This window comes from Saimiri boliviensis, chromosome 2, assembly GCF_048565385.1.
Source record: "Saimiri boliviensis isolate mSaiBol1 chromosome 2, mSaiBol1.pri, whole genome shotgun sequence".
Classification (NCBI taxonomy): domain Eukaryota; kingdom Metazoa; phylum Chordata; class Mammalia; order Primates; family Cebidae; genus Saimiri; species Saimiri boliviensis.
The window spans coordinates 129367431-129383317 of NC_133450.1; the positions used below are offsets into that span (position 1 = coordinate 129367431).

Here is a 15887-nt window from a genome sequence, read left to right on the forward strand (position 1 = left end):
ACCTGGCTAATTTTGGTATGTTTGTAGAAATAGGGTTTTACAATGTTGTAGAGGCTGCTCTCAAAGTTCTGGGCTCAAGCAATCCTCTTGCCTTGGCCTCCTGAAGTGCTGGGATTACAGGCATGAGCCACTGTGCCTGGCCAATTTTTTTTTTAACTTAATTTTTTTTTTTTTTTTTTTTTTTTTTTTTTGGTAGAGATGGAGTCTCACTATGTTGCCCAGGCTGGTCTCCGACTCTTGGGCTCAAGTGATCCTCCTGCCTTGGCTTCCCACAGGTGTGAGCCACCACAGCTAGCCTGCCTAGCTAATATTGATCCTGTGTCCAAAAGGGGTGCTTTGTTGGGAACATTTAAGATGTGTTGATTGTAGTTGATATGGCTTGATGAGGTGAAGAAGAAATAATTTAGCGAGTTCATTGCTTTTGACTTGACATTTTTCTGCTTTAAGGCTTTTATGGCAGGGAAGGAGGGAGGACAGCAAGGGTTGAAAAACTCAGATTATATAGTATGCTCTGTAACAAACCTGCACATGTATCCCAGAATCTAAAATTTAAATAAAAAGGTGGGTTTTTGTTTGTTTTTTGTTATTGTTGTTGTTTTGAGACAGAGTTTGACTTTGTCACCCAGGCTGGAGTGCAGTCGCGCCGTCTTGGCTCACTGCAACCTCCACCTCCTGGGTTCAAGTGATTCTCCTGCCTCGGCCTCCCAAGTAGCCAGGACTACAGGCACAGGCTACCACACTCAGCTAATTTTTTGTATTTTTAGTAGAGATGGAAGTTTCACCATGTTGGTCAGGTTGGCCTCAAACTCCCGACCTCAGGTGATCAACCCGCCTTAGCCTCCCAAAGTGCTGGGATTACAGGCATGAGCCATTGCTTGTGGCCACTGAAAGGAAAGTGCTGGGATTACAGGCATGAGCCATTGCTTGTGGCCACTGAAAGGTTTCTATGGGGTATATAAATCATGCTTGTTTTATTTTATTTTGGCAACACTGTCTGGAATGGTCAGTCTGCAGACGTTGAAGAGACATTGTCATCTGAACCAGAAAATGGAGCTCTTTTGGGATCAGAGAGATACCAAGGACCTAGAAGTCGCTCATGCTCAGAGACCCCTGCAGAGTCCCACACAGCTGTACTCCTTCAGAGAAGAGCCACTCAGCCACATGGTGGCCCTGCTGCAGCTGGAGAGCAGAGGGCGTCGCCAAGCAAAGCCAGGCTCAAGGAGGTACCTCATTCTTACAACCCTGTGCTTGAAACCTGTGTCTTTAGCATGGTATGTGGTAATTCACTATTAGTTTCTGAATTTACAAGTCAAATACCCAGAGATCGAGAACAGCCTGGCCAACATAGTGAAACTCCATCCCTACTAAAAATACAAAAATTAGGTGGGCACGGTGGTAGGTGCCTGTAGTCCCAGCTACTCGAGAGGCTGAGGCAGGAGCATCGCTTGAACCCTGGAGGTGGAGGTTGCAGTGAACTGAGATCACGCCACTGCACTCCAGCCTGGTGACAGAGCGAGACTCCATCTCAAAAAAAAAAAAAAAAAAGGTAAAATACCCAGATCACCTAAACAGTTCACCTGAAATGTCATTGTATTGTGTGATAAAGCCAAGGACAGTAGTTTCTGAACTCATTCATCCTCTCACCTATTTAAAGGGACTATGTGGCCTTCAGTGTAGCTCCAAAAGCTGCTGGCCTTGATAAATTTTGGAATGATTATAACCTGTGTTTGTATGGGAGCAGTTTAGAAAATAATGGAAATGGTTTCAGGACCATTCTTGACTCACAGATGATAATTTCTCCAGAAATGGACATTAATTTACACATTTACTGGGTGTCCATCAAGTATCAGTCCCTGTACTAGGGATGGAGGGGACAGTGTACACAAGATAGACAGAGCCCTGCTCTCCAGGGAGAAAGATGACAGTCAGACCAGTCACCTGACAAAACTGTCCTTTGAACCTGAGTGGGAAGCAGAAATTTGAGGTGTTTCCCTGTTTGTTGTTATTAAGCTCCTCCAGAATTCAGGTCAGGTCATGGCAAGGTAATACCCTGTATTCCCACCTTCCCCCACTTCCTGTGGAGTTGAAAGTCAGCTGGTCATTTCTTTCAAAGGATTTTTTTTTTGAGACAGAATTTCGCTCTTGTTGCCCAGGCTGGAGTGCAATGGCATGATGTTGGCTCACTGCAGCCTGATTCCGGGTTCAAGCAATTCTCCTGCCTCAGCCTCCTGAGTAGCTGGGATGACAGGCATGCACCACCACACCCTGCTAATTTTGCATTTTTAGTAGAGATGGGGTTTCTCCATGGTGGTCAGGCTGGTCTCGACCTCCTGACCTCAGGTAATCTGCCCACCATGGCCTCCCGAAGTGCTGGGATTACAGGAGTGAGCCACCATGCCCAGCCTCAAAGGGTTTTTGAAAGTCCTAATTAAACACTTTTCTTTAGCTTTTCTGCTTGTTTAATGAGCATCTGTGGCCCTTGTCTGAAGCCCTTCCAGCCCTTTGCAGCTCCTACTCAATCTCTTGCTCTCTCCCTAAATGCCAATCTTTTTTTTTGAGAGAGGGTTTTGTTCTGTCACCAAGGAGTGCAGTGGCTCAATCATGATTCATGCAGCCTTCACATCCCAGGCTCAAGTGATCTTCCTGTGTCAGCCTCCCGAGTAACTTGGCCCATGGGCACACACCACCACACCCAGTTAATTTTTAAGAGAAAGGGTCTCATTATGTTGTCCAGGCTGGTCTCAACTAGCCTGAAGCGATCCTTCTGCCTTGGCCTACCAAATTGCAGGGATTACAGGCATGAGCCACTGTGCCTGGCCTTCTAAGCACTGATCTTGTGATCTCCCTGGACCTCAGAAGACTTCCTGTTTCTAGGACTTCCTCAGATTCCCCCGCACTTTATTGCTTCCCTGAGGATCTCACTGTCCTCCTGCTTTCCTAGGCCTTCTTCCCTCTGCAGAACTCCCATGCTTCCCGTTCAGACCTCTCTCTGGTGTCTCAGATCTCTTCATTGAAATGTCTCTACCTGGCTGTCCTATGAAGCCTTCCATGTCTGAGCAGAGCCCACAAGCTGGCTTCCTGTCCACCCCTGCATTGTCAGGGCCCGCTGTACCTACCCAGGCTCAAGCTGGGAACCCAGAGGCATTCTTGATGTTCTCCTTCACTTACCCTCCCCATGTCCTGTGATCGCTAACCCTGGAGGGCTGTGCCCTGCCCGCATCTCCCTCCCTCCCCTGCCACCCACAATCCCTGTTCTTACCTGAGCCCTCATCTTCTCTTGCTTGTACTTTGCGGGTAGTCCTGACTGCTTGCCGGACTTCCAGCCCCACCCCATCCTCTGCACCACCACCTGAGGCACCTTCCTAAAACCTCCCTCCACAGCTGCCTGGAGAAGGGAATCCAAACCCTTCGGCCCCTCTCAGCCTGGGCCTGGGTTGCCCTTTAGCCCTTCTGGCTTGCCTGTCTCCAGGCACCGCCTCTAGCTATGCTGGTCCCTCACCTGACCATGTGGCACAGCCTGGGTGAGTCCTGGAGGGCAGGACACACCTGCCCTCATCACTGTGTGCTTATTCCGGGGCCTGTACCCAGGACAGTGTTGTGGGGTACCCAGAATTAGCTCATGCACTTCACTAAGGAGCCAACGAGTGAGAGAGTTAATAAAGTAGAATGTTTAGAGTTACTTGGTCACTGAAATTTTTGGAGAACTTTGTGTTTTTTTATGTTGTGTATTGCACCAACTTGTTGGCTATTGGGAAATTCTTGCGGGGCATTCAAAGGCATGGAACACCTTCCCTTGGTAGTTTCTCCAGCAGTGTGACCGGGAAGATCTGGTGGAATTGGCTCTACCTCGGATGGCTCAGGTTGTGACCGTGTATGAGTTTCTTCTGATGAAGGTGAGTCCTCTTAGTGTTTCTAAATGATAGAGGGGTGATTAAAAGTTATTTAGAAATAATGTTATTATTTACTTATTCTCTTTCAATAACCTGCATGGTTGTTTGATTTTATTTTTGAGACAGGGTCTTGCTCTGTCACCCTGGCTGGAGTGTAGTGGTGCCATCATAGCTCACTGCAGCCTCAAACTGCTGGGTTCAAGCAATCCATCCACCTCAGCCTCCCAAGTAGCTGGGACTACAGGCTTGGACCATCACACCTGGCTAATTTTTTTTTTTTTTTTTTTTGAGAAGGAGTGTGCTGTGTCACCTAGGCTGGAGTGTAGTGGCGTGATCTTGGCTCACTGCAACCTCTACCTCCTGGATTCAAGTGATTCTCCTGCCTCAGCCTCCCAAGTAGCTGGGACTACAGGTGTGCACTGCCACGCCCAGTGAATTTTTGTATTTTTAGTAGAGACGAGGTTTCATCATATTGGCCAGGCTGGTCTTAAACTCCTGACCTCATGATCTGTCCACCTTGGCCTCCCAAAGTGCTGGGATTACAGGCATGAGCCACTGCGCCTTGCCACAAATGGCTAATTTTTAATTTATTTAAAAAAGAATTGTTTTGTAGAGATGGGGTCTAGCTTTGTTGCCTAGGTTGGTCTCAAACTCCTGACCTCAAGTAATCCTCCTCCCAAGGGGGCGGGATTATAGGTATGAGCCACCTTGCTAAGCTAATAGTTATTTTAGAAAGTGCCAGGCCATTTGGAATCATTTGCCTTTTCCAGAACAGCTGAAGTGAACCTGCTGGTCATGCACAGTGCCTGGTGTGGGGGCCGGTGCCTGGGTAGCTGCATGTCTCGGCCAGGTGCCCGTCCACTCACTTGACTGTTTTAACTTGGTACAGGAGGAATGGAAGTGGCAGCCACAAATAATGGCCAGCCTGGGCTCTCCTGGCCCCAGCTCGCTCCAACTGGCCTCTTCTGCCCAGGCTCTCTTCCCTGAGCCCACTCTGAGGCTGCCGCCCAGGCTGCCTGTGCCCCGCACTCCCTCCAGAGCTTACAGCCCAGCTGGGGCTCAGGGCCTCTCTGCCCTTCCTTCCTGCCCTGTCCTGGGAGCTCACCCCTGCCCTCCGTGGCCTCCACCCAAGACTTGTTTGTTCCTTGGCCTGCTCCTTCCTGCCCATTCTGGCTTCCCTGCACCATGCGGGGCACATGGTAGGTGCTCACTGGGGACCAAAGGAAGTGCACACCAGAGTAGCTGCTGAGGGGTTAAGGAACCGAAACTTTGTTGAGATTTTCTTCTGTATTTTCTATATCAGTACCTCGGGTTTAAACTTTTTTTTTATCTTTATCTTCATGAAGGTTGAAAAAAATCATCTAGCAAAGCCTTTTTTCCCAGCTGTCTATAAGGAATTTGAAGAGTTGCATCAAATGGTTAAGCAAATGTGCGGAGATTACCTCAGTAGTTCCGGTCTGTGTTCTCAGGAGACCCTGGAAATAAATGATAATAAGGTAACAGTCTTCCATGGCAGAAAGAGTTTTGCTCATAGAGTTAGCCAAAAGAAAGAAGGGCCAGGTGCAGTGGCTTACGCTCGTAATCCCAGCACTTTGGGAGATTGAGGCAGGTGGATCACTAGATATCAGGAGTTCGAGACCAGCTTGGTTAACGTGACAAAACCTAGTCTCTACTAAACATACAAAATTAGCTGGGCATGGTGGCACATGCCTCTAATCCCAGTTATTCTGGGGGCGGAGGCACAAGAATCATTGGAACCTAGGAGGTGGAGGTTGCAGTGAGCTGAGATTGCACCATTGCAGTCCAGCCAGGGTGACACGGTGAGACTCTGTCTCAAAAAATAAAAAACTCCATGAATGAAGGAGAATGTTTTTAGTAACGACATTTTCCTAATAAACACCATTTTAGCTTTTTCCCATCAAGTGAAATTTTTTTTTTTTTTTTTTTTTTGGAGATGGAGTCTCACTCTGTCGCCCAGGCTAGAGTGCAGTGGTGCGATCTCAGCTTATTGCAACCTCTGCCTCCTGGATTCAAGGAATTCTTCTGCCTCTGCCTCCCAAGTAGTTAGGATTACAGGTGCACTCTGCCATGCCCAGTTAATTTTTGTATTTTCTTTTATTAGATACGGGGTTTCACCATGTTGATCAGGATGGTCTCGATCTCTTGACCTTGTGATCCACCCGCCTCGTCCTCCCAAAGTGCTGGGATTACAGGCTTGAGCCACTGCACCCGGCCTCAGCTAATACTTTGTATTTTAGTAGAGATGGGGTCTCACTGTGTTGCCCAGGCTGGTCTCAAACTTGAGCTCACCTTGGCCTCCCAAAGTGCTAGGATTACAGGTGTGAGCCACCACATCTGGCCCCCAATTATTTTTTTAAAGCAATAAATGCTCTTTTAGAAAACTCAAAAATGAAGATAACTTAAAATGGAAAACACCATAATCCTCATACTCACTTGATGATCAGAGTTAAAACCTCAGGTATCATTTTCTTCTTTTTATGTTTTGAGATGGGGTTTCCCTCTGTCTCCCAGGCTGGAGTGCAGTGACGAAATTACAGCTCACTGCAGCCTCAATCTCCTGATCCCAAACAATCCTCCCACATAAGCCTCCTGAGTAGCTGGGACTACAAGCATGGGTCAGCATGCCCAGCTGATTTTTAAATTTTTTTTAGAGATGGGGTCTGGCTATGTTGTCCAGTCTGGTCTTGAATGCCAGGGCTCAAGTGATCCTCCCTTCTTGGCCTCCCAAAATGCTAGGATTACAGGCATGAACTACCACACCCAGCCTTGTTTTCTTCTTTATGTGGGTTTTTGGGGATGGGTTATATAGGGACTATTCATTATTGTTTGTGGTGGTTGTTCTGACACAATTCTCATTCCAATGTCATTGTTGTTATGAAATTGCCTTTAGCTACACTGGATTTTTTTGGGTGTTTTTTGTTGTTTTGAGACGGAGTCTCACTGTTGCCCAGGCTGGAGTGCAATGGTGCGATATCAGCTCACTGCAACCTCTGCCTCCCAGGTTCAAGTGATTCTCCCACCTCAGCCTCCCAAGTTGCTGGGACTACAGGTGTGCACCACTATACCCAGCTAATTTTTGTATATTTACTGGAGACAGGGTTTCACCATGTTGTCCGGGCTGGTCTCAAACTCCTGACCTAAAGTGATCCACCCACCTCAGCCTTCCAAAGTTCTGGGATTACAGTCATGAACCACTGTGCCCAGCCTTATTTTCTTAAATTTTAAAAGGTTTCTGCTAAGCCTCATATAGATGCCCTGCACACACAGCAGTCACTTGTGTGTTTTTTAAACTCTGAGTTTAACAGTACTGCCTTGAAGCAGAACTGACCACACACACACACACACACACACACACACACACACCCACCCACCCATGCCCTACAGACTCTGGCTTTTTTTTTTTTTTTTTTTTTTTTTTTTTTTTTTTTTTGAGACGGAGTTTCACTCTTGTTACCCAGGCTGGAGTGCAATGGCACGATCTCGGCTCACCGCAACCTCCGCCTCCTGGGTTCAGGCAATTCTCCTGCCTCAGCCTCCTGAGTAGCTGGGATTATAGGCATGCGCCACCATGCCCAGCTAATTTTTTGTATTTTTAGTAGAGACGGGGTTTCACCATGCTGACCAGGTTGGTCTCGATCTCTCGACCTTGTGATCCACCCGCCTCGGCCTCCCAAAGTGCTGGGATTACAGGCTTGAGCCACCGCGCCCGGCCCAGACTCTGGCTTTTTAAGCAGCTAACCCTCACAGCCCGTCTTCTCCTTTAGCCTTGTTCTGCCGCCCTTCCCGCTGTGCCCACCTCCATCTCATGCTCTGTGGAGTTATCTCTGTAACGTCCATGTATAAATGCTAACAGCTGTCTCTTAATACCTTCCCATATGGTGTTTTGCATAGGATAGGCATTGCATATGGAGTCAAATCTCATCTTCACAAAAGCCCTTCCAGGCAGCTTCCAGATGGGCAAGGGAGATTCAGGGAGATGGTGGCTTGCCAAGACCACCCAGGCCGTGGGCGGAGAAGCTGGGATCCAGCTCAGGCCCCCAAAGCCATGCCTTTTTACCATCTGGGAAGGGAGATCTGGGTGTGGGGTAGGCAGGATCATTTTTCTGAAGAGACCCGTGAGAATTCAGTAGAGGAGGGATGGTGGGAAACAAAGTTACCATGGTATCAGCTAACATTATTAAGCCTGTGACAGAATTAAAGAGAGTGTTTTAAATTTTTTATAAAGACTGTTTGGGCTGAGCACGGAGGCTCATGCCTGTAATCCCAACACTTTGGGAGGCTGAGGTGGGTGGATCACTTGAGGCCAGGAGTTCAAGACCAGCCTGGCCAACATGGTGAATCCCCATTTCTACTAAAAATACAAAAGTTAGCCAGGCGTGGTGGTGTGCACCTGTAATCCCAGCTACTCAGGAGGCTGAGGCAGGAGAATCACTTGAATCTTGGAGGCGGAGGTTGCAGTGAGCCGAGATTGCATCACTGCACTCCAGCCTGGGTGACAGAGTGAGACTCTGTCTCAAAAAAAAAAAAAAAAAAAGTTTTGGTCTCCTCCTCTAAATTGTGCTCACATAGAACCTTCTTGTTTTGATAATGATCCATTTTATCATCAGCTAGTCCATCTAACATTATATTTACCTTCATCTTTCTCATTGTTGAGATCGCACCTCACGGTACAAAGGAACTTTGTAGATTTAATTCTATGAAGTCGTTTAATTCTTGCATATGAATGTGCTTCTGGGGGGCGTGTGCTGTTTGGGTGAAGTTTATTCTCTTGGCCCATTCCTTTTCAGGTTGCTGAGTCATTAGGAATCACAGAATTCCTAAGGAAGAAAGAAATACACCCAGACGACCCTGGACCTAAGCAGCCCAGCCGAGAGATGGATGGGGAGCAGCCAGAGGGAGCCGGCAGCAAGAAGAGGGAGCACGAGGTGGGCATGGTTGAAGTGGGTACTGGGTGACTCTGTTCATGTTGAATTGGTGTGGTTTGGCTTCTTCAGTTCACCCCAGGAAGAGGAGGTACTGGTTTTCTGTTTCTTCCTATTCTAGCTGATTGGGTCTTCTCTTCATAGGCTGCGGAGGAGGGACTGGCCTCGGTGAAAAGGCCCAGAAGTGAAGCCGTGCCCGAGGACACCATTGAATCTCTTGCTGCCAACACCGGAGGCCAGGAGAAGCCCAGGCCCTTTCGTGCTTTGGCTGCCGGTGAGGGTAAAATGGTGTCTGTGGGGTGTATCCATGGCCTGGTGGCCCTGCTGGCATGCACAGATGTGCCTAGAATTGCCACTTTTAAGGTTGGGTGACCTGTAGCTGGATTTAAGGGGACCCTCTGGTTTCTCAAGTTTTATTCCAGCCTCCAGTGTTCTATCATTCCAGATTTGTTCCCTGTGAGTCTTGAGGTCTTTGGTTGCTTTTTGTGTTTTTATTTTTTTCTTTTTCTTTCTTTCTTTTTTTTTTTTTTTTTTTTTGAGGCGGAGTTTCGCTCTTATTACCCAGACTGGAGTGCAATGGCGTGATCTCGGCTCACCGCAACCTCCTCCTCCTGGGTTCAGGCAATTCTCCTGCCTCAACCTCTTCAGTAGCTGGGATTACAGGCACGCACCACCATGCCCAGCTAATTTTTTGTGTTTGTTTTTTTTTTTAGTATAGACGGGGTTTCATCATTTTGACCATAATGGTCTCGATCTCTTGACCTCATGATCCACCCGCCTCAGCCTCCCAAAGTGCTGGGATTACAGGCTTGAGCCACCGAGCCCGGCATTTTTTTCTTTTTCTGAGACAGAGTCTCACTCTGTCACCCAGGCTAGAGTGCAGTGGTGTGATCTCGCCTCACTGCAACCTCCACCTCCCGGATTTCAGTGATTCTTCTGCCTCAGCCTCCTGAGTAGCTGGGACTGCAGGCATATGCCACCACACCCAGCTAATTTTTGTATTTTTCAGTAGAGATGGGGTTTCACCATGTTGGCCAGACTGGTCTTGAACTCCTGACCTCGTGATCCACCCGCCTTGGCCTCCCAAAGTGTTGGGATTACAGGCGTGAGCCACAGCACCTGGGCATCTTTGGGGTTTTCTAGAGTACCTTGTTAAAATGGAGAGCCACAAGCCAGGTACAGTGGCTTACACCTGTAATCCCAGTACTTTGGGAGGCTGCAGCAGGCAGATCACCTGAAGTTGGGAGTTCAAGACCAGCCTGGTCAACATGGCGAAACCCTGTCTCTACTGAAATACAAAAAAACTAGCTGGGCATGATGGCACGTGCCTGTAATCCCAGCTACTCTGGAGACCGAGGCATGAGAATTGCTTGAACCTGGAAGGCAGAGGTTGCAGTGAGCCAAGACCGAACCACTGCACTCCACCCTGAGTGACAGAGGAGACTCTGTCTCAACAACAACGAAAGGAGAGCCACCAAGCGGTGGTCAGCGGGCTGTACCCAGGAGGGTTCCGAGAGCTTGGGCAGAGATAGGTCCTAAGGACACATCTGTCTATGGCTTGGCTTTCATGAGACTTGGCTGTACACACCAGCTGAGATTTAACATTTGAAAACAAGACGGGTTCTGGCTTTTATTCTGGCTCTGGCCAGAACCCATCAACTAGACCCTTAAGAAAATTATAGGCCAGGCATGATGGCTCACGCCTGTAATCCCAGCACTTTGGGAGGCCAAGGCAGGTAGATCACCTGAGGTCAGGAGTTTGAGTCCAGCTTGGCCAACATGGTGAAACCCTATTTCTTTTTTAAAAATTTTAAAAATTTATTTCCTTCAGAGCTACTGGAAATCAACTGAAACCCTGTTTCTACTAAAAATACAAAAATTAGCTGGGGTTGGTGACAGGTACCTGTAATCCCGCTACTCGGGAGGCTGAGGCAGAAGAATCGCTTGAACCCAGAAGGCAGAGGTTGCAGTGAGCCAAGATCATGCTAGTGCACTCCAGCCTGGGTGACAGAGTGAGACTCTGTCTCAAAAAAAAAAAATTACATATATATTTACATACATTTATATATATAATTTTTTTTTTTGAGACAGAGTCTCGCTCTGTTGCCCAGGCTGGAGTGCAATGGCACAGTCTCTGCTCACTGCAACCTCCACTTCCGAGGCTTAAGCGATTCTCTTGCCTCAGCCTCCCGAGTAGCTGGGATTATAGGTGCCCTCTACCATGCCTGGCTAATTTTTGTATTTTTAGTAGAGACGGGATTTCACCATGTTGGCCAGGCTGGTCTCAAACTCCTCACCTTAAATGATCCGCCTGCCTCGGCCTCCCAAAGTGCTAGGATTATAGGCGTGAGCCACCACGCCCAGCCTGATGGTGATTCTTGATTGGGGCATGTGTTGGAATCACCTAGGGAGGTTATTATGAAATACAGGGGCATGAGCCTCTGGGAATTCCAGGTCTGTGGGTAGGGATGTTGGGAGGGTGTAGATGTATTTGGAAAGGCCTCTTGGGGTGATTCTCCAGCTCATTCTGATGAAGAACCACCAATCATTCATTCAGTGTTGGCATAAAATCACACTGTCTAATGGCCCTTAGCACACATTTATTTATTTATTTATTTATTTTTAAAAGAAGGTCTTACTCTGTTGCCCAGGCTGGAGTGCAGTGGCACAATCTTGGGTCACTGCAACCTCCGCCTCCCAGGTTCAAGCAATTCTCCTGCCTCAACCTCCCCAGTAGCTGGGATTGCAGGTGTGCACCACCACACCCAGGTAAGTTTTGTATTTTTAGTAGAGACAGGGTTTCATCATGTTGGCCAGGCTGGTCTTGAATTGCTGACCTCAGGTGATCCACCTGCCTCAGCCTCCCAAAGGGCTGGGATTACAGGTGTGAACCACTATACCTGGCCTAGAACACATTTATTTTCAATGCAAAATCTGTTTTTGTGAATGGATAATAGGGATGTGTTTTTTTTTTTTTTTTTTTGAGACGGGGTTTCGCTCTTGTTACCCAGGCTGGAGTGCAATGGCACGATCTCGGCTCACCGCAACCTCCGCCCCCTGGGTTCAAGCAATTCTCCTGCCTCAGCCTCCCTAGTAGCTGGGACTACAGGCGTGCGCCACCATGCCCAGCTAATTTTTGTATCTTTAGTAGAGACGGGGTTTCACCATGTTGACCAGGATGGTCTCGATCTCTTGACCTCGTGATCCACCCGCCTCGGCCTCCCAAAGTGGATGTGTTTTTTTAAATTGCTACCAATCCCAGGGAGCAAGGAGAATGGATGCTTTGATTTTTCTGCAGGGAAGGTGGCTTGGCCTAGCTTGTTTTGGATGGTGAGTGCCGTGAATGGGCGTGACACAGTACACGTAGCTCACCTGTTTCCCAAAATGTTTAGGTTTTGCCCCTCCAGTAAATGGGACTACCTCTGTGCATTCTGAAGAAAGCCATGTGATGGTGGTTTCTGATGGTGATGGGAGCATGTTCCGGCCGAGCCCACAGCTTCAGGCATTGGCTGACTTAGAAGCCAGGAGTGGGTCTGTGGGTGCTGCTCTCTCATCCCACGGTGTCAGTGGGCTGGCTCTTTATGCCCAGTCAGGAGAGCCTAGGAGGCTGACCCAGGCACAGGTGGCAGCATTTCCCAGAGAGAATGCTCTGGAACACTCTTCAGACCAGTATGCCCAGGGCAGCCTGAGGAGCCCGGGTTTCTGTAACACCTTGTCATCTGGTGCAGAGTCCCTGTCACCTGGGGGGCCTGGACATACAGAGGCAGGACACCTCAGCAAGGCCTGTGACTTCCACCTGAACTGGCAGCTTGCCTCCGGAGGTTGTAGCCCTTGCGCTTGAGAAAATGTTGCCCATGGATAGTGTGGCAGTGGACTGTGCCCACAGGACTGTGCCCAAGCCAGGGCCTCAGCCCGGCCCACACAGATCACTGTTGACTGAAGGGCATCTCCGAAGCCTTTCGGGGGACTTGAACCAGTTTTCCTGTGGGAGGAAAGTGCACTCGGGCCGGAGAGAACTGGAGAGCGTGGCTGCCATCGGCGAAGCCCTGGCTTTTGAAATTTCCAATGGGAGCTGTGAGTTACTGTCTCAGGGACAGGAGCAGATTTTTATTCAAACTTCCAACGGGCTTTTCTTGTCCCCTCCAGGTACAGTAGTGTCTCGGGAGGAAGACATTGTCGTAGTTACCAACGCAGAGGGGTGTGGCCTGCGGATGGGCCCGTCGGAAGGAGTTCCTCTAGAAGCTGTGGAGGCAGGGCCCTCACAGTGAAGGGGAGTGAGATCCTAGATTTGTCTGATTTATCCTGAGAAAGTCTATGGCAAGCAATGTGTATTTTTCTAATGTGAATACTGCACAGATGAACCTTTTATTTATAAAGAGTAATGTCTTTGTACCCTGTTGTCTGCATTTTTCTATGGAGCTCTCTACAATAATGGCAGATGTCACCTGATCAGGAATCTCTGTGGCGCTTCTGACACTCATGAGTTTTTCATGACGGTGATGAGTAGCACTGCACTGTGACCTGATGATCCGCCCTGCCCCCTGATTCTGGGAAATGATGTTCCCTTCTCTCCTGGTGATACGCTGTTTTTCCACCAGACTTGGTCCATCCTAGACGCTTCTTTTGGGTTCAATTAAAAAGAAAAGCTAGTCATTCTGGGCAGCATTTTATTGAGAAGCAAGGGAAAAAAGTAATTTCTACTCGCATAATTTTTTTTTTTTTGAGACAGAATCTTGCTCTGTCACCTGGCCTGGAGTGCAATGGCATGATCTCAGCTCACTGCAACCTCCACCTCCTGGGTTCAAGCGATTCTCCTGCCTCAGCCTCCAAAGTAGCTGAGATTACAGGTGCCTACCACCATACCTGGCTAATTTCTTGTATTTTTAGTAGAGACAGTGTTTTACTATGTTGGTCAGGCTGGTCTCGAACTCTTGACCTTGTGATCTGCCTGCCTCCACCTCCCAAAGTGTTGGAATTACAGGCATGAGCCACTGCACCTGGCCAATTTTTAAAATTTAATTAATTAATTTATTTTTGAGACTGAGTCTCACTCTGTAGCCCAACCTGGAGTGCAGGGGTGCGATCTCAGCTCACTGAAACCGCTGCCTCCCGGGCTCAAGTGATTTTATTATTTTTTTTCCCCGAGTCGGAGTTTTTGCTCTTGTTACCCAGGCTGGAGTGCAATGGCGCGATCTCGGCTCACCGCAACCTCCGCCTCCTGGGTTCAGGCAATTCTCCTGCCTCAGCCTCCTGAGTAGCTGGGACTCAGGCACGTGCCACCACACCTGGCTTTTTTTTTTTTTTTTTTTTTGTATTTTAGTAGAGATGGGTTTTCACCATGTTGCCAGGGTGGTCTCAAATGCTGGAGCTCAGGCGATCCACCCACCTTGGCCTCCCAAAGTGTTGGGATTACAGGCATGTGCCACTGCTGCTGGCCAATGATTTTTTTTTTTTTTTTTAGAGATGGAGTTTCACTTTTTTTTTTTCTTTTTGAGACTCCAACCTAGGAGTCTGGAGTACAGTGGTGCAATCATAGCTCGTTGCAGTGTTTAACTCCGAGGCTCAAGTGAACCTCCTGCCTCAGCCTCCTGAGTAGCTGGGACTAGAGGTGTGTGCCACCACACCTGGCTCTCCTCACATTTTACAGTTGAGGAAAGTGAGGCATAAATAATGGGGTGACTTATTGGAGGGCCACAGCAAGATGATGCTCAGGGTAGAAGCCCAGTTCGTTGATGTCCCACTTGGAAAGTCATTAAGTGGTGTGTCTCTTGAATATTTCCACGGGCTGCATTATAGGGAAAGAGAGAAGGGCCATCTGTCCACAGGAGGAAGAAAGCATTCAAAGGGGGCAGCAGTTCTCTCCCCGCACCTCGCAGAGACGGTCAGGAGAGACCCCACAGAGAGCACGCTGCTCAGGCACAGAGCTGGGCTTGCAACCACATGTCGCCCTGGCAGTGTGCTCCTTCCCGGTCCTGCCCTGGAGTGCGGCTGCATTCTCAGGGAGCTGGCATTTCCTACAGCCCTTTCAGTGGCCAGGGCACATTTCCTACCCTCACTGATCTCAAAGCCGGGGGCAACAGGAACAGAAAGGCAAGTTTTCTACCAGGCTGGAAATGGCCAGGAGGGGAGCAAGCCATGAGCCTGGGAGCGTCGGGTGGTCTGGTCAGGCTGTAGTTGTGTCCTGTAGACTCAAGGCCATTTCTCAGGAGTCCAGAGTCCCATGACACCACCGTGAGTGCCCTCCTAGGATCCTGAAGATGTAGACGGAGCCCTCTTGAGGATCATTCATAACCACTGTCAAGCAACTGACACAACATACTGGATTGAATATGACCATGGTCTGGACGAGGACCTGGTAAATACACATTTATTTTCTGTCTATGGGACACTAATGAATATCCCAACACATCTTAATTTCACCAATGTGTATGTGCTGCTATGAATGGATGGTCAATGTAACTGATGTGAAAAACACCATGACAAAGAAACCTTTGTTTCACTGTACAGAGCTGAAGACACAGGAGGCTCTGACAGCGGTCTCCTCATGAATGCGCCACGTGCCTGTTGAGTGCTGCTGTGTGCCAGGCACGGGCTGGACGGCACTGAGCAGGACTCACAGGCCCTGCCCTTCGGGAGCCGTGCACCTTGTCCTCCTCCAGCTTAGCCTTAGCAGAATTCCGCAATACAGCATAGAGATGGAGCTTCCGCATTACAACCCCCTCCTGACAGACGGAACCTAGGAGGCTGAGGCAGGACGATCACTTGAGCCCAGGAGTTCAAGACCAGCCTGGACAACACAGTGAGACCCCATCTCTACTAAAAATTAAAAAAAAATTAGCCTGGCATGGTAGTGTGCAACTATAGAGAAAAAAAAGAAAAAAATAGATGTAACTTTATGAGAGAATGATAAAGTAAATGGAAATTTCCTTTTTTCATAAAGAACTTAGTTTTGTATACATAGTACTTCTAATTTCAAATAGGAACAGGCGTGGAGAGGTATTAGAGCACAGACTGGGGGACAAGGACACCCAAATGACTCCCAGGGGTGGCTGGC

The 15887-nt window shown here is 48.5% G+C and overlaps 1 protein-coding gene across 1 annotated transcript in view; it reads left to right on the plus strand.

Annotated features, from left to right (window-relative positions):
• ZNF839 (zinc finger protein 839) overlaps nucleotides 1-15138 on the plus strand; it is a 30402-nt gene extending 15264 nt beyond the window's left edge. Inside the window, 7 exon segments of the mRNA XM_039462955.2 lie at nucleotides 1008-1223; nucleotides 3801-3893; nucleotides 5237-5386; nucleotides 8699-8836; nucleotides 8978-9107; nucleotides 12980-13029; nucleotides 13031-15138. Coding sequence (XP_039318889.1) covers nucleotides 1008-1223; nucleotides 3801-3893; nucleotides 5237-5386; nucleotides 8699-8836; nucleotides 8978-9107; nucleotides 12980-13029; nucleotides 13031-13072 — 819 coding nt within the window. The 3' untranslated portion in view covers nucleotides 13073-15138.
• Nucleotides 15139-15887: the final 749 nt, after the last annotated feature.